At 40.3% G+C, this 24,264-nt stretch overlaps 1 protein-coding gene across 1 annotated transcript; it reads right to left on the bottom strand.

Annotated features, from left to right (window-relative positions):
* Positions 1-186: 186 nt before the first annotated feature.
* On the bottom strand, positions 187-23,797 carry LOC107036744 (B-cell lymphoma/leukemia 11B). The gene is made up of 3 exons (XM_015254888.1): positions 23,682-23,797; positions 8,378-8,824; positions 187-2,620 (listed from the first exon to the last, which is right to left on the bottom strand). The coding sequence occupies exons 1-3, from the start codon at positions 23,716-23,718 to the stop codon at positions 555-557; spliced, it is 2,550 nt and encodes an 849-aa protein (XP_015110374.1). The 5' UTR covers positions 23,719-23,797; the 3' UTR covers positions 187-554.
* Between the last annotated feature and the right edge of the window lie 467 nt (positions 23,798-24,264).

Genomic DNA, 24,264 nt, shown 5'->3' on the forward strand with positions numbered 1-24,264 from the left:
CACGACGGATGAAATCAGTAGTGAAGCATCAAAACGGTTTCCGGCGATTCAGTCCTTAGCTGAGTTTTCGAGGAATATCTCCGAATGTGAGGGAGATACCGAAATTTTCGTAATGACCTTTTTTGTAGAGCGAATTGAAGGCTATAAAAAAGGTCATGACAACATTTTAGCTATCTCCCTTGGATTTCGAGATATTCCTTGAAAACTGGACGATAGTCAAAATCGACTTAAACCGTTTTACCGCTTCGCTACGGAAATGGTGAGTGAATATTGACATTCGTCGACGAAAAATATTCACATGTGAAGTAGAGGTCTCTATCTGTGGAACCTCAGCTTTCGCATGTGAAAGTATCTTCGCACAACTCGAGAATACGCCCTCTGGTCAGTGTCAATCGTGGAAGATATCGTCAGGTGTCATCCTGCTTTTAAATTCAGTACCAGGTTGGATCGGTTGGTCCGATGTCTCAATAGACTGGATATGGCGGCCTGTGCGGCCACAGTGATGGTATGGGCGGTATGAGTGGCATAGGTTGCTGTAGGCTGCCATTCCAGGATCAAGTGTCCTTGGTACTGAGCGAGGAGTCTTCGTCCTGACTGCCAGGATAAGGAAGACCCATTTTCGGCCCCTGTTGCACAACGACAACGCACTTTCTCATGTGTTTTTCTAAGGTACTCGGCACTGAGAATGGCATCTCGCAGAAACGACACTTGTACGTGTCCTTGCCGTGTCTGCCGTGCGTCTTCATGTGTCTCGTGAGCTTTGAACTTTGAGCACAAGCGTAGGAACACAATTCACACTTGTAGGGTTTCTCACCCGTATGCGATCGCCGATGAACCGTCAGGTTCGAACAGTTTTTGAATACTTTGCCGCAGAATTCACACGTATCATTTCTACCACTTCGCTCCTTCTTCATGAGAGGACTCGGTAGCCCTTGGAGTGTGAGACTCGATGTCGTTGCTTTCGATACTTTCCGAAATTCATTAGTCTCGAGATAATGGGGACTTGGTAACCACAGACCGCCAAAGTCCGGTCCTGTTCTGGGAAATCCCTGACCAGAAAATATATTGGCTGTTGCCGAGGAGTTGAAGTTTGTTGGCGATAATGCACTGTCCTTCTCCTTGTTGTTGTTTAGGGAGTTGGTAAGGCTGGAGGGGGATTCTGTTTTAATCAAACCACCACGGTGATTCTCTTGGAGTGCTTGCCGATAAGCTTCCGAGTACTGAGCTATGTTGTTCAGTCCAAACTTCTCCATGAGGTCACCGACTAAGCTGGGTTTAGGTTCAGCCCTTCCACTGCACTCTTCACTACTCTGACCCTGAGTTGTGCTCAAGTCTTCGGGTGTATTCTCCTCAGCATCGTCGCGCAGTTTCTGGTCGTTCTCGTCGGCCTCGTCGAGATCCATGTTATCATCGCAACTGGAGCCATCATCGAGAACTGTCTCGACACTTCCTTGGGGACTAGCAGCATTCAACGACTCCTGATGCTCTTTCTTCATGTGTCTCCTCAATTCATTGGAATTCGACAGCTCAAGTTCACAGACCTCGCATCTTGCCACGCTCAAGCCGTCCCGGTTGTCTTGGAATTGTCTCTCCTTCTCCTGATGACTTCTACGATGAACAATGAGATTCGACTGGAACCGAAACTTCTTATCGCACACTTCACACGTGTACACCGTCTCCGCCGAATCGGTCATTATCGGCGTGGATATCGCTGGCGGACTCGCCTTTTCACTGTCCGTCGAGTTGTTGTTGTTGTGATGGCCAAGTGGACTTTGAGTATAACAAGGTGGTGAGTTTTCCTTCTGGGAGTGAGCGTGTGCCACGAGATTTGTGGGATTCGTTAAAGCAGGACTAGATGAATCTGATGGATGCTGTTGTTGGGACTGTTGAAGTGGTAATACTGACGATGTATTGGGTGGTGGGAACCCGTCCTTAGGCGTCGCGCCTAAGGTTGGGTTAGCGAGGCTCCTTAGGCGCGCCGAATAAAAATCCAGGTTCGCTTCGAGTTGTGGTGGATGTCCTTGACTGGATAACCTACCATGTGACAATTCCGTTAGATTTGCTAGGTTCCGGGCGTTGTTCAGGGAATCGAGGGAACTTCTGACGAGAGGATCCCCCAGGTTGAGTCCGTCCATGCCGCGGAGAGGATCCCCGAGGTTCTGGAGGTTTCTGGTGGCCGTTTGGAGGTCCTGAAGCCCTCTGTATCCCGCCAAGGGATTCAGCGCCAGGAAGTCTGGCCTGAACATTGGCGGGAAACTCCTCTCCAGGTGCTGGGGTAATCTCAGAAAACTGTGCAAGGGATCGCCAACCAATGATGCTGACGATTGCAGCTGTTGTCGTCCGCTGCTGCCGCTGGAGTTTGTACCCCCGGACGAATTCGCCGCGGAAGAACTGCCCGTTGACTTTCCACTGAGGTTCAGGTGATTCGGGGGGCTCAGGTGGTGCGAGTGACTTGGTGTGGGCGTTGGTGGACTAGGTGCTGGGGTATTCGATGATGAATTCGCCGTCGAACTTGACGAACCGTACAACCTCGCACCGTGCGCACTCTGCGCGTGCTGTATCAACTCCCAGGCGGAGTTCAATCGGCGAGAGCACTGCGAACATGGCAGACATCTTGGCTCTGCAACACAAAGAAAGGAGAAACTAGTTACAATGGGTATCATCAGACGACAGGGATGATTGACCGGATGAAGATATCCCCTTCAACGACTCTGGGATCAGTACAGCTTGAATTTTTCAAGCCAAATTGGCGGAAGCCAATTGAATTCCGAATTTAAACGACACGCCTGTCTCGAATTGTCGTGTGGAAGATAAAGATAGATAAGAGTGAGGATGGCGGAGTGAGGGTGAGCGCAAAAATAATATCTTCGATAATCCTCGGGGTGGGACAAAGAAACGGCGGGGGATAACTTGTGAAACTGACCCTTAACGACTTTTCGTGCCTTCAGCGAGGGCTGTAGACAAACCAGACTCGGATGGAAGGAGGGGGGGGCATATGGAATGGCCAAGTGGGCGCGGGGTCGGACGAGTTTTGAATTTCAATGTTTTTAATCCGGGAATATCAGATTTTCACCCATTTTTCACGCTCTGAGATCACGACATTGTGGCCAAGCCACAATCACCCTCTGGCCGAATGTGCTGGGTGGTACGTGCAGCATGTGCGTTGCGACCGCGGGGTGTCCACAATCGGTTTTTCCTTTTTTATTTAAATTCAGATACCCTTAACTGTGAAGACCATGTGTTTGAAACATCCCTTATGCTAGGTTTTTTATTTTTTTTTCTCCGCCGACAGATGAAGGGTGAGATACCGCAATCTCTTCGCACTATGCTGTGCTGATCTCCAATAATGAAAAATAATCGCGGGATAAATACCAGGTCTTTGTTTGCCCTATTCTCATTTGTAATCCTTTGAGTTTTATCAGAGAAATTAATTCGAGTGACAAAGGAAACCTGAGGGAGAAGAGATGCTAGTGTATACGGCGGAGACTTTTGTCGGATGTATTGGAAATTCTTGCCTTAGTCGTCTCGAGATACTTTGTAATGAAGGATACGAAGGCAGTTTAAGAGGAGAAAAAGAACAGCTGAGAGAATGGGCATTATAAGGGGCAGAACCTATTCTAATTGAGATGGAGGTCTCGGATCATCTTCTTGTTGAAGGGGGATGAGGGAAAAGTTTGCTGTGATCAATCCATCAAGCATTATATGCATGTGAGTTTATGGAGTCAATATTTCCGTGAAACATTAGGTGATTTTGGGGTTAATTTTAATACAAATATATCTCGTTATACTGTGATATTCACTGGGAATTTAAAAAACGGTTTGAGAGAGGCCAGAGATATCTCCAACTGAATTCTCCCCGGAGACAAAGACTGGACGTAGAAAGCTGTTAGACTGAAGGGGCCTCCAAGATTGTTGCTGCCAAGTAAAAGGAGATAAGCAAGTGCCCGGGTATAATAAAGGTGTATCGATTCTCGGGGAAGCGTCTTTCATATGCAAACCTCGCGGCTGGCCATCCCTCAGGATTATTTTTCTCTCCTCTCCTCATTCACGAGTGCCTTTTTATACAAAGCTCCCCGGAATGATGGAAACTACCGCAGAATGGAAACTATTTTCACGATTTTAGAATTCCCGATAAAATGATTCAATTGAAAGGAGAGAACACTGAAATTTAAAGACCGAAGGGGAATTTTTCACTCAACCTTGGCTTCAACTTTTTGGTCTGAGTACATGCATGCTGGGTATCGGGCAATTTTACCTATAAATTGCCTGGCAAATTAGCTGGGAAGGAACCAGAGGGAACTTGCGAGCAAATCGCTCGGAATGGCATTGTTTAAGCATTGAATGCCCTGGCCCTGGTCATCCCCTGGTTATTTTCCCTCTCATACTCCACTTTACCTTTCACCCCAACCCTCCTTTCTTTTTTTATGGTAGACTTGATTCTTCGGGAAGGGACTTGAACTTTTCTCAGTTCTTTTTATGACATGAGATTAGTCAGTCCGTCATATCGGTGGTTTAATTTAACTGGGGAAAAACTTTTGCAAATTATAATTTTTTTATGTGCTTCCGAATATTCATTTTGCACATCAGCTGCTTCTATAGTATATAATTCACCGCTCCATATCATCTCATTGAATTCAATGGAATTTCTTCTTCAATCAATTGTGTTATCCATTTATTCGATGAACGTGAAGTCGAAGTAATTTTTTCTAGTTACAGTGGGACAATCCAATTCAAAAATATAATATACGGATTAAATCTTCATTAGTGTCGATAGATAGGGCTCAATAACACCTAGATTTAAAAAAAAAATTCTGGATCATAATAACCCAAGAGAAATCCTGAATTTAAATTTGAACGAGTACAATGTTTTCATTCGCCAGCAAAAATAATGGTGTAGTAAATTTCACCGCGATTTTTGCGCAGAAGTTCACGTTTGGACCCTCATCATTTGACCCTTGCGGTGATGAAAACACCGTGTTAATTCAATCCGCGTAATTAAAATGTACCATCATATAATTTGATAAAACAATTTTTTTTGTCGAGTTTATGCCTTCGGGCGAGTTTAGCGTGCCGAGGACCTTTAATCTCCCGTGCTCTTTGGCCACTGTCACAATATTAAAATATCGATTGGCCAATGTATGCGACGTATGCACATTGTTTGTGACTGTGATGCCTGTGAAGCCATTTGCATCAATCTCGGGGAAGGGAGGGAAAAAATACAGAATCTGCATTCCAGGTGCACTCCCGCGTCATTCCTCGGTGCATAGCGTTCGGCTTTCATGTTCACAGTGGAGCAACATTTTTTTTCGAGTCATGAAACCATTTTTTCCGGTGGGAAACGTGAATATTTAGGTGTTTGCCGGGCGAATTTGTTGAATCATAGCGATGCATCTTCTTTAAACAGTGAAATGCAATGAACGTTAGTGAGTCTCTCCTTCTTGTGGTCACAATCGTCACCACCGCGAGTAGAGGGGAATTTTGTGCATCTCAAAGGATCTCCGGCGCAAAAGTCACGAGTATACCTCAGCCGTTGACCGCAAAGACTCGGCGAGAGAAACCATTATGTCTTACGATGTCGAGAGGAAAAAAATTGGAGACCGAAACAAATATGAGACGAGGTGCAGAATGAATAAAATGAAAAAAATATTGAAAAGTCAAAACGATCAGCGCAAAAACTATGCCATTCGCTTTCATACGAGTTGTAGAATGAAAGTGAGAGCGAGAGCTCTTTTTGCGCACTCAAAATACCGATAGAGAATAAGAATATACAATTTCAAATCATCAATTGGCATCTTTATCTCCGATTGAGACGTAAAAAATGTGATTGAATGGATTTGAATGTTCCTATTGGGTCCTATTGAGTCATTAGACCAGTTGAAAATAAAAAAAATAATATGTAATGGTGGAAAAAATTCGGCGCTCGAAATTCGGAGCGTCTACGGTGGGCGTCGCTGGCCTAGAACCTCATGTCTCGAATATACGTATTGATGGAAAGAAAAAAGAAATTTCGGAAAATATGAATTTATAAAGTATAATCAACTCTAGTGTCGTCAAAATGTCTTGTTTTCAAACGGAAAAAACGTCTTATTTAAAAACATTCAAAATTTCAATTGTCAAATGTTAAACATTTTCAAAGAATATGACCTAAAAATCTGAGGAATTAAATTCAAACAAATGATAATACAGGAATATTTGAAACCTCCTCTAGGCGAAATTTTAAATAATTTCTCTCTACGTGGCAGCAATTGAATTTATGTCCACCCTAATTTTTAGAGATTACCTAAAACTACATTTTCCCCCGGTTATCTCTCAAAAAATATATATTCCCGTGAAAAATAATAGCGACTGGAACGTGTATCATTTTTATGTCCCCGGGTTTACCACCAGAAGTCAAGAATAAGAGACCGAGGGAGATGTATAAAAATGGGGGATTGTGTGAGAAAGACCGGAGATAGTACCAATTCACGAGCAATTTTCGGTGACGCCTCTGGCTATCCAGAGGGTACCGGACACATCCCCCTCAGCCCCGTGGGCAAGTACAGGATGCATGACACAATAAAATGAATCGGAAGAGCGCGTGGGGTTGAAGTCAACGTGTGAATTAATATATTCGGAGAGAAAGTTTGACAGGGAATCAAATATTTAGCTCGTGCTGGCGACAACTTGTCAATTTCAACGGATCATCCGTTCGTTCCTCTGTCTCTTCAATTTCTACTTCAGGAAAAAAATGGGTATGGATTGATATGAGGTGTTTTGAATATTTGTTTTTTCCCTCTTTCCTTTCAACAAACCAACACTGGTGTATTGATGTGCATGGCTCGTGCACACCACGTGTGACAACAATGGGACGACTCTAATTGGGTTGGGTTGAAACTCTGGTCACCAATTCTGTTATAACGGGAATAGAGTTTAAAAAAAAATTCATAATAATAATAAATAGAGGACAAAAAGTGAATGGGGTGTTGGGATGGCGGCGAGAGTGCGCGCGCGCGTGGACAATTCGGTGGAGGAACCGGTGAAGGGTTAAATCCATCAACTGGGGTGGCTACGCAGAGGGATGAGTTGGGTACATGATCTTATGGTGATGAAATTTTAAAAAGGGAACAGGTTTTTGAGTTTTGCGAAGCGATTAACCCATATGTTCAATTGAAATCGATTTAAATTTTAGTTCAATAAAGTTAAAATGCAACTACTGAAAATTTATTAAACTGACAATTCAATCGATTTCAATTAAATTAATTACTCGATAATTTTTATTTTTAAAACCCGTTTCGCCCCGACAGTTGACGAACTATTTTGAAAATTGTCAATTGAATTTTTTCCGATGTCTTCTGGTAAAAATATCGGGGCAAAAGTGTGATTTTTTACATTGAGGTAATTTTTATCATTCGATTTCTTCTTTCTCCCTTGTGTTGTGTTTAAATTTATGATTCATTGAGTAATGAAATGAGTTATGTTGATGGTTTCTCCGATTTTGTCGATTCGAAATGACTTGTATGTTTAATTTAATTGTAACAAAATTATAAAAACGTAAATAATTCATAAGATTCATTTATAATAATTATGTTACATTTTGGTTTTCCCTTAAGGGATTTTTGGATCTCAGGGGAATAACAAATTGCTTCGAATATAATCCAATCTAATTAAAGATCAATTGAAAATTTTGAAACGACGGAATAGTCCAGATCAGTACAGGTGACGCGCCGCCACCCCTCGGAATACTGCCCCCCTCGTGTGTAAAAAGCGAAGACAGGCGGTCACGCTCGCATTGATGCAGTCTGTGTCAATTTGTCAGCCCCCCCTCGGCAAAAGCCCCGGACAATTCAAAACTCAAAAAATCAAATCCGCGGTAGAGCATTGTTCGTGATCGGCAGACTACATGGAGAGGGTCACTCGCAATCGACGCATCGACCATGTACGAGCTACACGTGGCGTGTTTTATTCAGAATAAAAATTGTAATCGCTGGTTAAACCTCTTAGATGTGTCGGGGACAGGAAATTATCCGTGGTTATGGGGAGATTAACAATATTTTTCATTGAGACGATGTTTAATCGTTATTTTTGTCGTCACTTTGGCAAGTTTTGAGTGGATTGGAAGGAAAAACGATGCGTTTTGATCGAGTAGTTTCGAGATATCACGGAAATTGGGGGAATGAGAATTGTATTTTAAACATTATGAAAATGTCTTGTCTGTCAAACGTGTCCAGTGTCTCGAATTAAGACGTCTTGAGTGTCTTTGAGGCGCTAGTTTCTGCTTTGCACAATTTAATATCTCCCATCTCTCAAAAAAAATGTTTCGCTCATTTTCTCATTTTTTTTCATCTCCAATTTTATTAATGGAAGAATCAGAAGTGATGATGAGTGAAAAATATCTCACCGGAATTGATGGTGTTGGTATCAGCATCAACCGACTCTGTCTTAGGTTTCTTGCTGACCTCCTCCTTGTCGTCATCGCTCCCCTCAGTCCGTCTCTTTGGCGTTGAGCTGGCACTAGCCCTGAGTTCAATCGGACTACCAGTGTCGGCGGGATTGCCCTGAGGCGTTGGTGGGCTCTCAACCCTACCCGCTCGCTTGTTGATCGGCGCCGATATGCTCGGCACTGAATTCAATTTCTCGGGGTCCACTGTTTTCAGGGCCAGTGCGTCCTCCGGGTCGGAGTCCTCGTGCGCCGCCGCTGGGGGCGGACTGTGACAGCCCTGGAGACTGTTTCGACAGTGGTTGACCTTGTGCTCGATGAAACGGACTATTTCGCCGAGGGGGTAGGAGGCACGACAGCCACCACACTGGACGGTATCGGGGGAGGCAGTTCCTTGTGACGTTTCCGCTGGAAAAATAGAAAAGAACATTTTTTTTCAATCTATTGATTTCGTTTTTTAGTTTAATTCATTCCATTTTTTTATTCTTAAACTGAACATTTTTTATTTTTTCGAGGTGTGATAATACTCATGGATTAAGAAATCCACTGTTAGGAGAACATTGAAATTTTGTGAACAGTTGAGTAATGAATGTAAGGAGAGTGACATTTACTTCGATTTAAGGGGAAAAAATCATGAAATTTCAGTTTTTTTTAACAGAAAGATAAGAATTTTTCAACTCAATTGAATTTTCAGTCTGAACATAAATATTGAGTACCAAATTACGCTAAATTCCCAATTAATGAACTAATTTTTACAGTTTCCATCAATTATTTCCTGAAATTTTGAATTTTTCAGGACAAAATTCACTGAAATTTCAATGCAACTATATTCTGATAAAAATATCCAAGAAATAGACCAGAGACTGGAGGGCAAAATTTTTAACACCTCGAAATAAAGTCATATTTCATCGTAAAAGAGGTTTAACGTGTGTCGCAAGACAATATTCTTCATTCACATTAACTAATAACAGTTCATCAGGAATCCATCCTGTCATACGTAGCTCCCAAATCCCGATTAACCACTGATTAAATCAATGGCCACTAAAACAAAAGATCGTCGCGAGTAAAAAAAATTACGAGAGAATATATATTATGAATGAACCTCTTGGCTGGACTTGGATAATTCAGCGTGACGGTCGTTCGGCCGCAGAGAGGTCCGGGGGTCACCCGCAGACGTAACAATTCACTTTTAGGAGCCCTCTAGGAGTCTCCCCCCTCCCCCGGCGGGTTACATTCCCGCGTTATTCCCGTTTCGTGTGGATATAGTGTTCTTTCAGGGGGTGAGACAAGGAGGGACATTAACATAGAGATTGGCAGGAGTTCATATATCGATTTCCATTCCGAGAGATTCGAGTGCTACGAGAGACTCTTGAGTTAACCAGAAAATTGAGACTCCGGAGATTTTATTGTGAACGTTGAATTTGTGAGTCTGAAGACTGAAATTGTCCAAGTTTTTAAAAAAATTTGTTGGGCGGAGTTCGGGGGAGAGTGACCGCGTCCGGCGCGCAGGTCAGAGGAGTGGCCACTCCTTTTTTCACATAAAAACTTCTATTTTATTTTTATGCGATAAAAAATATTTCTCAATTTTTTTCTCAAATCTAAACACAATGATTCTAGATAATAGGGGGAGCGATACACCACTCACTAGCCAATACCGCTCTCCTGTCTCTCACTCAATTTCAGAACTCTACTATGAGTTTATAATTATCATGAAAATTTTCGCATTTTAGAACTTGCAAGGTCTTGCGATGTAAAAAGTTTCTTATTTGTCAATGAAACGACGCTGAGACAAACTCGAGAAAATGCGAAAAATCGCCGGAGGTGGGATTTGAACCCACGACCCTCAGGTTTTCAGTCTGAGCGTTTACACACATGACTATCCAGTGAGAATGCCTTACGATGTAATTTTTCTGCACCAGTACGTAAAGTTGTTCAACATGATAATAGCATTATCATTATGGTTTGTAATTCTTTTTCACACACTGATAGAATGATTCATTTATTCCAAATGAGATTCGTTAACTATTAACGAATGGTAGAGTTGAATATGACCAAATGAATATTCGTTAATAGTTAACGAATGGTTCACTTGAATGGCGAAAGTCAAGTCAAACAAGGCTCCTTAAATTATAAATTATATTAATTATTAACGAATGAACATTGGGAACCAAAATCCATTCGTTAACAATAACTAATCCGTTCTATCAGTGCATCATTTGACACCGAAATCCAATTTTTTTCATCTTTTGATCAATAAATCTTTTGAATTCAGTAGCGAAGTGGTAAAACGGTTTAAGTCGACTCATCTCCCAGTTGAGTTTTTGAGAAATATTTCGGAATCTAAGCGAGATAGCGAAATTTTCGTCATTACATTTATTGTAGCTCTCAATCGGCTCTACAAAAAAGGTTATAACAAAAATTTTGCTACCTCCCTTAGATTCCGAGATATTTATTGAAAACTGGTCAATATTGACTTGTACCGTTTTACCACTTCGCTACTGAATTATTAATCTCGAAATTATTTTTACTCGAAATTATTTGTTTGGGATGTGAAAATTATTTATTCTGTAGGCGAGCGGTGCAGGCACCACTTCACCTAGGCATAAACCACCAGCCAACTCACCGACGCTCTTTCCTAGTTTACCAAAACTCAAGTGCTGATTTTTATCTGAAAAATCCTCTTAACGACATTTAATCCTCCAAATATCTTCATTGTCAAAATTCCGGATGTACTTGACAGAAGTAAAATGCAACTATTTGAGTTTTTTGTTGCATTCTCACTTGTTATTATGAAGATCCCAGGTACGAGATACATTTCTCACTGGGCTCGAAGGGTTGGAAGTACATCCGACGCAGCATCTTGGTTGTACGTCACGTTGGGATACGCGTGTGTGTCTCACCACTCGGTTTTTATCCAACATCTGCCCCCGAAAAAACAAAAGCCCATTGTCGTTAACGACCGGTCGCGCGTCTCTTGTTTCTAACCGAGAGGTTTTGAATCGTAGGTGAAATAACGGAACCGGTGTGTGTGTGCACCACCGTTGAGGTGAATATCAACCCCTCACGCATGGAAATCACCACAGAAAATGGATAAGTGGGGGAAACTTTTCCATTTCCTCCAGAGGAATAAAATTTTTTTTGAGTGAATTAAGTCATTTAGAATTTTTTACGAAAATATATTACGGAAATATAACTTTTCGGCGGCATTGTGTTGGAATATACCTTAAGAATTTAATTCTTAAAACTTGAGGAAATAATTTCCCGAGCGAGAATATTTCTCCTATTTTATAGTAGAGGAGAAATAATTAAAAATGAACGACGTGGGTACATCGGAAAGATGGGGAAGAAAAGATATCTTCTTTCTCAGTCGTGCGGGGGAATAAAATACAACATTGCCCTCCGCGAAATGTAAGTTGGATTGCTTACAAATTGGCCCATACATCCGTAATACGACGATCAGAGTTCACGAATGGGGCTGCACTGTATTAGTTGTTCCCAGTTTTCCATTATCCCCGACATCTTCTCACACCGATTTTCATTATTTTTGTAGACAGCTGGGGCCTAATATTGCCTGACTTATGTCATTTTATTAAGATGTGATTATCTTTTATGAATAAAGACAACTGTTAATGAAAGTATTCTTCAATGGTTGAATTGCGCAGCTAAAAAAATGATTTGAGATGAGACTTTCAAAAGTGTTAATTTGAGGCCTGAAATTTTCAAGTTGAGATTATTTTAAAATCTTGAAATAATATCCTATTTTAAGAATTTCAAAAGTCTTCATTTAAAGCTTGAAATTCTCCAGGATTTGACTATAAAAGTAGAAAAGCATTTCACTTGAAAAAAAATAGCTAAAGTACTTGTATATCCTCAACTTGAAAATGTCGAAAGTCTCAATTTGAGATGATAAATCTCAAAATAAAACAAGTTTTTTTTTAAATTTGTAACACGGCTGACGCCAATACACAGTGATCACTTAAAAATGAGCCAACGGGAATGATTTAGCCCGCAGAATGAATTATGAATGCAGGTTAGATGTGTCATGCGACAATAAATATCTCGAGCGAAAAAAAAAAATTCGTAGATCCCGGGGCGACGTGCTTGTTAGTACTCTCATCCTGTCAAAACGTCCAGAGGACACATCCAACCAATCGAATTACGATCATCCCCGGGGCTCGGGTACCGACCGAAACCAATAATTCTATTATCCATTAGTATTGAGTCGCACCAATTTCCTACAGTACTCCCCCGTTTCCTCTCCCCAATCCGCCAATCTTTGAGTCAAAGATCACATGTGTACATGCCCCTATGTACCTGTGCACTGGGGCCAAAAAGTATGTAATAAATGCTGCAAGTGCAATTGCTTGGTATCGATTCAATTCCGCAGGAAATTTTAACGTATTTTTTTACATTTTTACGGGGGTGCAACGGATCGCATTTAATTGTCAATATCTCCCGACCAAATGATGCGATTTGGGCGAGTCAAGGCTCATTTCAAAGCCCGAAAAAACGCCGCGAAAACGAGAGAAAAATCGGAAAATTTCACTCTGCCGTTCTCAACCCATCGTCATATCAAATCCGATCCGTTTTACCCCGATAATTGAGCATAACAAACCGAACAGCCTGTTGTCGGCCATGGTGGTGAATTCCTGGAATTCCTTGGTAACCACAATCACTCAGTGCAAGTAATCGAAGAAGCCGCACGTATCATATCGCGTATTCTTTTATTCACCATTCGTTCAACCCCTGTCACGTATAACCGAAAAATCCGACTACAATTTGAGATTCTGAAGGCTTCGTTCAGCTTGGTCCATGCTCGAATGATGACTGGGGACATGGGGAAGGCAAGGGGGCTGGGTCAGGGGCCCCCGGATATCAGAAGAATAGAAAGGACCCCGGTATATGCGCAGAACTGGCCCATTCCGTGGCTCAATGGAGGGGGCAACATCAAGATTTTTATTCGGAAGCTTAATCTCCTCGCATGCGTGTTTTTTTTTTATTCATCAGGCTTCCAACCCTCTCGGACCTTTCACCCAGGGGAGAGCGTTTTTTATGAGCATTTTTTTTCACCGTTAACCCCCTCCCTGCACTCTGCACAGTTTTTTATTCTTACAATTCTGCAATGATGGGACGCCGCGAAATGCGGATGGGGTGAACAATGGACCGAGGGACTGTGGCCGTTTCTCTCAAGACTCTACGTGAGATGCACGGGGAAAATGAATGTACGCGTTGTGTCCCCCTATTGGTGGATTAAAAAATATACCTACCCGTATACCTGTACCCTGGGAGATTTTTTTCGGCTGTTTTTTAGACCCTTTCTTTTACACGGCCGTCACTGAGCTGATGCTCCAGTTTATCATGATAATTATTTATGTTTTTGAAGTCATGGGAATGTCCGGACTCGAGTTTCCTCACAATGTTTTTCTAATATTTTTTTTATTTCGCAAGTTAAATGTATTGGTGCGGGGAAGGAGGCGATCCGTTTTGCCCCGGGAGTTTTAGGGAACGTACAGTGTTAAAATTATTATTTTTAAGGTGTTTTGGTGGTTTATTCATTTTTTTTTCAATTTATTGAAATGCGAATTTGATACGAACAAAACTTCTTTTACCCTTACTTTTATAATTTAAATATAATTTAGATAATTTAAATTTAAAAAATGAATGAAGTTTTTGGGAAAAAAATATGAGACTCAAATAAAATAAATATCTTCAAGTGAGACATCTATAATGTCCAGAATGCACGTCTTAATATCTTAATTTAAGACCCTAATAATTTTTCCACTACAAATGAGAATTTATTCATCGATGAAGTCCTCAAATCCTTTGTAAATATGAATTTTTTTTCATTGTCATGGAACAGTACGAAGAGTTTCTTCGAGGCCTATAATACGCGTTACTTTTTATGAAAAAAATATGAAATCTGTTCTCACGGGTTCGCTGAGGTTTGAATGGCCCATCCGCTCCACATGCGTATCGTGGGAGGATCTAGCCTGTGTGTGTCCTGAGTGCCCGGGGGCCATTGTGACCGTGCTTGATGCAGGACATTGTCCATTGAGAGGTGAGTGCCGCGGTGAAACAGGTCGCCAGATATCCGTAGAGGACTGACCTGCACCCTTGTGTGGATTTCTTTCACAAAAACGTGACGAGATATTCCCCTTTTCAATGAAAAATAATATAATAATGTAAGGGGAAGGTGGAGAAGAGGGAAAAGGGTTTCCCAGTGATTTTTTGATCGAAATAAATCATGTGGGTACAGTTATGTACCTTTCCCAGGTGCTCCAGGTGGAGCCAATCCCTCGAAATCGGTTCTCACGGTGCCCCGTATCTCTTGGAATTTTTCGAATAGTCAATAGTAACATTGAAGTTTAGAGAATCACTCATAAATTGATAAATCTATTGATTAATACTTCGGTAAAACGTATATTAATGAAGTTTTGTAATGAAGGTATGCATGGAATTGCCTAAAAATGTGAGAAGAATTTTTAATAAAAATTGTAGAATTTGCGAAATAATATACAAAATTTTGATGACATTTCAATTAGTGATAGTACTGTGATATGAAAAAATAGAAGAAGAGAATAGTGAAAGAAGAATTAAGAAAAGAAAACCCGTTCGGAAGCAAATTACTAATTTATTAGCAAAAACAATTCAGTAGCGAAGTGGTAAAACGGTTTAAGTCGATTTTGACTATTGGCCACTTTCCAGTGAATATCTCGGAATCTAAGGGAGATAGCTAAATTTTTGTCAGAACCTTTTTTGTAGCACTTAATTTGCTCTAGAAAAAAGGTTATTACGATAATTTCATTATCTCCTTTAAATTCGGAGATATTCTTCAAAAACTCAACTGGGAGATAAGTCGACCGTTTTACCACTTCGCTACTGAATTATATTCATTTATAAAAAAATTACTCTACGTTGTGAAAAATTATACGCAATATTGAGCGATCATTCGCGTTCACTGGGATAATTTTTGATGGACTGCAGGGTAAATTCTGGAGTTTCTGCCCAAATTACCGTCACGTAATTTTTCTCCATCTTTTTTCCTCCGTGTATGGATGGATGGATGAATGAATAAATGCGGGGATGTGGTACTTGGACGCAGTGAATCGCGAAGTAGTTTATAAACCCTGGGTTAACATTGTGTTGTCCAGTATAACTCGAAGCTCTGCTGGCGCTTGCTTAATTAGAAACTCCTATCCCCTGCGCTCGTTACATTATTCAAAACCCGTTGAACCTATCCCCCTTCTCCCCCCTCGCCCCTCTCCCACTCCTCGACGTTTTCGCGGTCTCATTCGCTCATCCGGCAGAGCCAACGCCGCAAAATTTTCGCGTTTCGGCCGATTTCCACTTTACCGCTTAAACCCCCGCAAAACATCCGTTGGAAACTTTTGATAAACCCGTGGGTTTCCACGGGCATCTCTCGGAGAATGGCGAGAAAGTGCCGAACCGTGTAACCACCTGATAATTAATGAAATTTTGACATGATCATTTCAACGAGCTACAACTTGCTGTTTCATTGTTTTGGTTGGATGTAAATTTGTGGGAGGGCTTTTTTTATGGTGGGGGGTGCGAAGAGGAAAAATGGGGCATATGAGGAATATCTGCAGGATTTTTACGATAAACTTCTTGGAAATTTTTGTCGTATTCATCGGACACAATTGTAATAGCTAATTTTGTGATTTGAAAGGTCTTGAAATGAAATTTTCGGAAGCTGTAATTTCAAACGGTGGAAAATCTCTATTTGAGAGACTTTATTATAATTCTTTGGAAATTTCAAGGATTTATTTAATTCAAAATTCGCAATTTCATGGAAAAATCAATGGAAACGTTAATTAGAAACCTGGTAAATTTAACGTATTTTGATGTTAAATGTCCATTTTTTGATTGAACAAATAGAAAAACATTTCACTCAAAAAAAATGCCTCCTTAATGCCTCACTCCTGAAAAATACTCGTCAACTCTCCACGAAATTTCAATTTTTTCCTACAGTGTCATAAAAAATTGTGAAATCTTCAAGCGCAAAGTTTTGCCCGAATTTTTATTTAAAACTGTCATCGGAAAATTTTTATGAAATTATTTTATTCCAATTCGCCAATGAAAAAATTATAAACGGTTTCATCCGCCAAAAAAAGCATGTAAAATCCCGAAGAATCTACCACAAAAAAGTGAAAAAAATGTTGGATAAACTGACACATAAAAAAAAGGAACAAAATTAGAATTTTGAGCGACCGAAAATGCCTCCCAACGGTTTGACAATCTCCGAGGGGGCAGAACGGGCTGAAGTATTACGCGACATGTTGGTCGTCAGGCGACTTGAAGCCACACCAATCCTCAAACGTCCATCTCACCCGGACTTAGCCGAGAACATAGAATATTTTTATGCTGCACAGAAAACGGAGGATTAGGGTAACGACCTCATGAAAAATTGTCTCGCAGTAAAAGTGCAGCTCCTGAGAATTCCCTCCATTTTTCTCTCCCCTCCCCGCTAATGAATTGGAGTTTTCGTATTTTTAGACCGTTCAGACTGAGGGCAAAGACGAGTGTGGGTCTCGTGTACATTTTTTCACCGTTTTTTTTTAAGAGTTGAACTCGGACCCCCTGTAGTGCAAACCCCCCGCAGAATCTGGCCCTGGCATTGGTCCAAATCGTGACAATGGCAATGTCGAGTTTTGCATTACAAGACGGGAGAAATAAAAGTGGCTGAATTCACGCGGTGTTATTGAATTCGCACTAGCCAATCGTAGAAATATGTATCAACTGCGATAGTTTGAGTGTCGCAATGGCCGACAGGGAAAACAGACTGAAATTAAGACTTTTGACCCCAAATTCAAGCGATTTCTAGTGTCAAATTGAGACACCGAAACATGCATTCTGGACATTTTAGGTGTTTCATTTATTTTTTCAAATATTTTATTCATTTTTTATGCTGATGAAAAGTATTTTTCCTTAGAATAATATTCAACGTTTTTACCCTCTCTCAATAAATTCAGAAGTTCAATCAATTGAAAAAAAAAATGGATAATTCACCGAAAATGTCTAATGATTCCATGACTTAATGGAATTAATGTCCTGTGGTAAAAAAAATTGAAATTTCCTTGAAAATTCAATGAAATTCTAAATTTTTGGGCGGCATTAAAACGAGAATTCCTCAGCGAATTTGCATTTTCAATGAAAATATAAATATTCAATGCCAAATTGTACTAAATTTTCAATTAATTGAGCATTCAAAAATATTTTTATCGGAATTATACTGATTTCGATCAATTTTCGGGAAATAATGGGACTGATATTTACAGTTTCCATTGATTTTCTCATAAAAAATGTGATAAAAATTTCTCAGAGGTTTACCGACAATTTTAGTTAAAAATAATTTAATAATGAAGACAAAATGTCTCGTCTTTCAAACGTCTTGAGACGGAAAAATCGTCCTATTTCATTCGAAATTCCAATCATCACAAATTCGCCCACAAGACAATTTTTCACGGAGTGCATGCGCTGATTTCTCATACCTCTAATGCGATATAATCCCTAATAATAATTAAAAACAAGAGATAAGTGAAAGAATGAGTTGAAATAAAATTACCCGATGATAATCTGGAGGCAACGAACCCAAACCCTCCCCTCCACAGCTCGATCTTCCCTCCGACGTGATCCCATACTCTCTAGGCAAGGCCGTCTCCTTGCGTACACGGTTATATTTTTTTAATAACGAGCTTCCGGTGTGAGTGCGCGTTCCCATCGGGTCATAACGTCTCTGCGCCCGGTTTCAAGACTTTCCACAACACTGGCGAAATCTTTACGATTAACTGGGGGTCTTCCTGATAATGTCGGGAGAGAAACAAACATTCGGGGAAGGGAATTTTCTTAAAACAGCGAGACACATGTCTCTTGTTGCCCTGAACTTGGGCGACAACGGGGGTATTCATAGACTGGGGAAGCCTACAGCGTGATAATATCCACGTTTTCTAGAATATCTCGAGGAAGAAGAGAGAACCTCCATTCGATTATCAATCACTAAATTTTACCCAAGCGGAAGCAAAAAAAATGGAATGAATTGATGTCCTTCTTTTCTTTTAAAATTCTTACAATTCGTTTAAAATTACAAACTTTCCTGTCATTGTGAACCCCATTTTAAATTTATTATTCACACATTTTCAAATCTCATCAACTTCTCTCCTTCGCTCGCAACAGTTGAAAAAATAAAACGAAATCACTCCAAATGTTTGAATATTTCGATTGAAATACGCCAACTCATACCCTGGAATGATAGTCCAAATGAATTTCTCCTTTATGTCTCATCCATCAATCGACTCGGCGTTACTCCACTAGCTTTCACGCGGCTCATTCACACTTTCGATTGAATGATAAACCCTCCTCGTGAAATTGATACATTCCACCCGAACTTTTTGTCCCTTAATGACCTCCGGTCAGGTACACCAGACCCTTCAACAAGTGAAATCGGAGAAATAAAAAAAACTAGTTTGTATTTTCGTCTCTTGAGCCGCGTGAATGTCCATTGTTCCGATTGTTAAACCCGAGAGTGGAATAATATTCGGATGATATTTTGAGAGTCGAGAGTAACATCACGAATTAAATTTTCTCGAGAAGCAGGTAGTAAACAAAAAAGGGACGTGCGGTCACGGATGGACGAGGGGTCCACAGCAATCGTAGGGGAGACACCTTACTTCCTGGATAGGTGAGAGAGAATATGTTTGACCCTTGGTCAGGTAGTGATGCTTCAGACGTCTGTTGGGGATTGCCCTCTTTTCTTCTGCACTGTGCAGCGCATACAAAAGTGAATAATGCGGGGAGATTATTACTCAAAAGGCGTTCGCACCTTCGAACAGGCGAGGGGTCACCCAGACGGACAATGGATGGACAATGAAGTACGTCGGGAGGGACACCGAGACGCCAAACAACATAAATATTCCGTATTCTTGTGTTTGAGAGGGGGGACACTTTTCTCGTGTTTTTTTCAATTCACTGGGAGTATTTTTATTCACGCAGTTTGTTCACCCTCTTTAAATACAGGTACTTCTGCGGTCAGACTCAAGTGCAACAGCAATTCATTACTTTTCACCTGTTAATTTTTTTTCCATTTTCTTCCGCTTTAGGGAGAAGCCATCAAAAACTTTTTATGATTTCTTGACTTAAACAGATTAATGTCTTAGGGATATCCAAGTACATCAGAGCTTTCATTTGAGCCCCATTGGATCCTATGTTTCCGGAGATTTCACAATGATTTTATTATTTAAACTTTGCAGCTTTAAAAATCGGAAAAAATCAAATTTTCTCAAATTTGTCAATTAAATTGCGTAAGAAAAAGGAATTAATTTTATTTTTTAAATTTAATGTCAGTTAATATCTTAATAATAAAAATGTAAAAAAAATATTTTAATTTGTAACTTGTATTTCAAGATTGTTTGTAATGTCTTAAATTAAGAGGTTTTAAAATCACGAATTCCCCTATAAACTTTGCTCACCCTCATTAAATGCAGCAGCTAATTATTTTCCAGCCGTTATTTTTTTTCAACTCAACAGAAAAATCGATTGATTCAATCACATAAGTCGTTTATTATCAACGCGAAGAGTCCAGCCAATAGTGTAACGAGTTTACGCGAGTTACATCCGATGACGTCGTATTTCAGGGGAAATTGCCGCACCACCAGATTGGATTGACGATATACAGCCGTGATTTGAGGGGGGAAGTCAAGCGATTTCCGAAAGAAAAGCATGTAAGTGGTCTAGCGAAACGGGAAATACTGAATTGCCTCTCGATAAAAATAAAAAACCGCGTTCTTAATTAATATTCAGAGGGAATCAAGCCGCTGATAAAATGCTCCAGTTTTTTTCTTCACTCTAGGAATAATACGGGGGAAAAATTGGCTATTGTGTGCCCCACGCCAGTGACTATTCAATCTGCATATAAGGAGTCTCTTATCGTCCTTCTTTCCCCCGATAGCCCCCATAAAACCTCTACCGGGATGACGGGAAAATCTCTCGTCATATTCCCCACAAAAGAATGCAATTAAAGTAGTCCCATTCGATTCGCCTGCATCTCTTGCTGAAGGCTTTTCGTAATGCATCTGTTGACAATGCGAGTATGTAAGTAGCTTATATCATCGCAACGTCCGACGACACGCAGCGCCATCTTGCATTTCCGCGTTGAACCCCTCTCTCATCGATATTTCGCGATACACCCAAAAAATAATGACTTGTTTTAAGGATGTACTACACCCCTTCCGCAAAAATTCACGTTTCTTTCATTTTTCTGGCAAATTATTGATCGGATTGACGCGAAATAATACACCGTTTTTGCACTTTATCATTATTGACTGACTCACGAAGTTTCATGGTATAGTGCAATCATTTTCCTGCATTTTTTCTAAAGTTTTGTGTTTCCGAAAAGTTTTAGAAGAAACGCAGGAAAATTATTGCACGATCATGAAATTTCGGGAGTCATTAAGTAATGGTAAAACGCAAAAACGGTATATTTTTTCACGTCAGTCCGATCAACAATTAGCCAGAAAAATTCAAAAAACGTGAATTTTGGGGAAACGGTCACATCCGATTCCAGCGCGCGAAGCTTAGGGTAAACGGGGATTATGGGGTATTTTGAGAAAGTCAATAATTTGTGAGAATGCTGAATATTGTTAGGTTCAGCGAAATGAGTCACAACACACACAAATTGATTAAATGATTGGGGCGGTTTATTAATTAATTAATTGTGAAAGATAATACAAGAACGATGTGTCTTCATCTGAGATCTTCCAAAGGAATGAATGGATGTCGATGTTATCCAAAAGACAGACGTTACCAAGAGTCATCTCTGCTATCCTTCAGACTTAAGACAATTGAAAGGATTCGAAGGGTGATACGCAACAATATCATGAATATTCAGCGTCATTGAAATTAATTTTCGACATTATTATTATTTTTTCTAACATTCGTTTATGCATAAATAATTGAAATTGTTTAAAATCTCGGCAACCTTTTTTTAGGCATGAAATCGATTACGAACAAAGGTTTTTTATGATGGAAAATTGATTGCTTATAAATTATTTATAGAAAATTTGCGTAATTTTCAAAAATTGCAATTTTTTAATTATTTCGTCAGTCGTCCTCCAAACTTTCTAATTTTTTTCAGATTTTTAACATGTAAATTCAGACCTGCAAAGTTTAAACAATAAATTCATTGTAAAATTTCTGGAAACTTACGGTCAAATGTGGCTCAAATTAAAGCTCTAATGTTAAATTACAAAAGACGGAAAGCATTTTGTCTCAAGTTGAGACTTTAAAAGTCTTAATTTGAGTCTATTAAAAATCTCAACTTGAGACATTTGAAACTATAAACTTAAAACATTTGAAAACCTCAATTGCAGACTCTAAAAACCCTCATTTTGCGATCACAAGTCTTAAAATAAAGTTTGTTGTTGTTTTTCGGTCTAAAAATTCCCCAATTAACACCCAGAACTTCGAAAATACTCATCACATGACGATTTTAATCCCCGGTGATGGTGGGAACTACCTGGGCACGTGCTGGACCCTCCGAGGAAGAGGATGAGGATAAAAAATAATAACAAAAAAAAACGGTAAAGGGTTATATCCGCGCCACGCGCCCAACGCCCCAAGGTTAATCTGAGAAATCAAGTCAAAGTAGTTTTTTTGCCGGCCCCCCTCCCCTCCCCCCGTGTTTTACTCTCTATGGCGACGGTGTGCGCCAGCGATGGAGAAGGTAGAAGGTACGGAGGGAGAAGATGAGGATGGAACAAGGATGGTGAGTCGAGTGAAGAAGGGCTTTTGCCGACGGTAGAGGCTTCAAAGACAATATTTAACGGATATACGCGAGCATATGCCCCGCACGTGCCGTCATGCTCCACGTGTGAAACTCACAATTTGTTTGCTAAATAATGTTCTTCGGCACTCTCTCGGGGGCCATCAAATTTTTCACTTCAACATGTTGTTCAGTACTGTTATGATTTGTAAATAATAAAAACGCGGAAAAGGGAATTTCTTGATTGAAGAAATTTCATGTAATTTAAAAACTGTTTTTTAATGATCAAAACGATACACCTAATCAATCAGTTAAATTTCGGGTGTTTCATGGGAAAAATTTTCTTGAATTAATATTGAAACTGTTGACAAAAACCCATTCCATTTTAGTTTATTTATAAAAAAGAGTCACGGGAGTCCGATGTGATGCAAAAACGCAACATGTGATGTTAAAACGTTACATAGATTTTCCCAGTGATTTCAATTCAATTAAATGAAAGTAAATGTGATAAAAAAAATATTAAAAATCTACAAACACGATTAGTTTTAACATCTAACGATTCATGCATTTTTCTCTGTGAAATGTGACATGTAAATTTCAAACAAAAAAATCACAAGGATGAACAAACATATTTTACCTCTTCTCAAGAACGCGCCACCCCATCCCCTGGACTTATTTTACCTCCTAGGCAGAAAAAAGGCAAAATACCCCCAAATAACCGAATAAATACTTTTCTCCTCATTCTGTACCCAGACGTCACCTCCACGGTGTCTTTTCTCACCGACGTCATCGCGCAAACTAAAGAATATTGCAGTTTGTAATTAAGAAAGCGTAGAAGCCGCCGTAAGAAAAGAGAGGAAAATGCAGACGAAAGATTTTGCGCGAGAGGGGAATGAAGGAGAAAAGTGAGAAGAGGGAGTGCGTCTCAGGAGGGTTGAAAAAGTGAGTCGGTGAAAAAGGCGCGCATGACGCTGCGCCCCCTTTTACGCCGACGTTAACTCGGAATACAGGTTATGGTGGGGGGTGAGGGGGGGAGTGGAGTACGCCGGTGGTTACTAATTAAAAATTCTTGTGCTCGAGATACTTAAAACACTAGTCGTCTTCACCCCCTCGCGGGAGTTTCTTTTCTCAAGGCGATGTGACTCCTGGGGTCTCCGTATTCCTGAGCCCCGACGATTCCTCATTCTCCCCTCAAAATCATCGCTCTTTTTTCGGGGAATGTCTCATCGGTGGTTGTGTTTTTTTAATAAATAACAATTTGTGAATTGATATCTCCCGTTATTTTCTCAGCACACAATGTTGTAATTCTTTTGTCAAGATATCGTCGCGCGATTCGGCGCTGGCTAGACGGTTTATAACGGCAATTTAGGAACATCAACGTTGATAAAAAAAACCGCCTGATTTTATCAGCGATTGTATGAAATTCGGGATGAGCTACGTAACATGATGGAAAATATCAGTGACATACGTGGGGATTTTGATTAAACTCACCTTGCGCGATGCGAACTGCTGGCATTTTGATCCTCATGATGACGATCTTCGGACTATTCTGGGTGCACGTGATGGCCAGTTGTTGTCCTGCGATGGCTTCAATTCTCTGTCAACGTTGTATATTTTTTACTACTTCAAAACGGTCAATGGGCCACGAACAAAAGGCTCGCGCTCCCTCGGCCCTCACTTGTTTTCACCCAGCGTCCTCATCGAGTTTACAGTTCATCAACATTTGCAAATAAATAACTGATGAAAAAAAATAAATAAGGGGAGAGCTAGTGGGCTCGTCAATGCGAGTTTTTTCGCCGTCGCATGTGCTGGTGAATTAGTTTCTCTCATTCATGAATACCAAGTACTTGGGAATATTTTGGATGCTCGCGCGTCACATGCTCACACGTTTTCCTCTGTTCTCCATGAAAATCTCCAAGGCTGCATTTTGTTATAGCACTTGTTGACACTTTTACCAAGAGTTTCATTCGAGTTTAACCGAGTTCTCGCAGCAACTGACATTGAGCTTTTAACCAGCAAAAACAATAATTGAAAACAACGGATACAACCACTAGTCACTGCATTACGGTTCCAT

This window comes from Diachasma alloeum, unplaced genomic scaffold (genome assembly GCF_001412515.2).
Source record: "Diachasma alloeum isolate Michigan unplaced genomic scaffold, Dall2.0 Dall_scaffold_00211, whole genome shotgun sequence".
Lineage (NCBI taxonomy): Eukaryota > Metazoa > Arthropoda > Insecta > Hymenoptera > Braconidae > Diachasma > Diachasma alloeum.

Excerpts from the sequence above, each read along its gene's own strand:
- LOC107036744 (XM_015254888.1), bottom strand. The coding sequence starts at position 23,718 with ATGAGGATCAAAATGCCAGCAGTTCGCATCGCGCAAG. Across the intron at positions 8,825-23,681 it reads AGCAGTTCGCATCGCGCAAG|CGGAAACGTCACAAGGAACT; the intron begins GTGAGTTTAATC and ends CTATTTTTCCAG. Across the intron at positions 2,621-8,377 it reads TACCAACACCATCAATTCCG|AGCCAAGATGTCTGCCATGT; the intron begins GTGAGATATTTT and ends TTTGTGTTGCAG.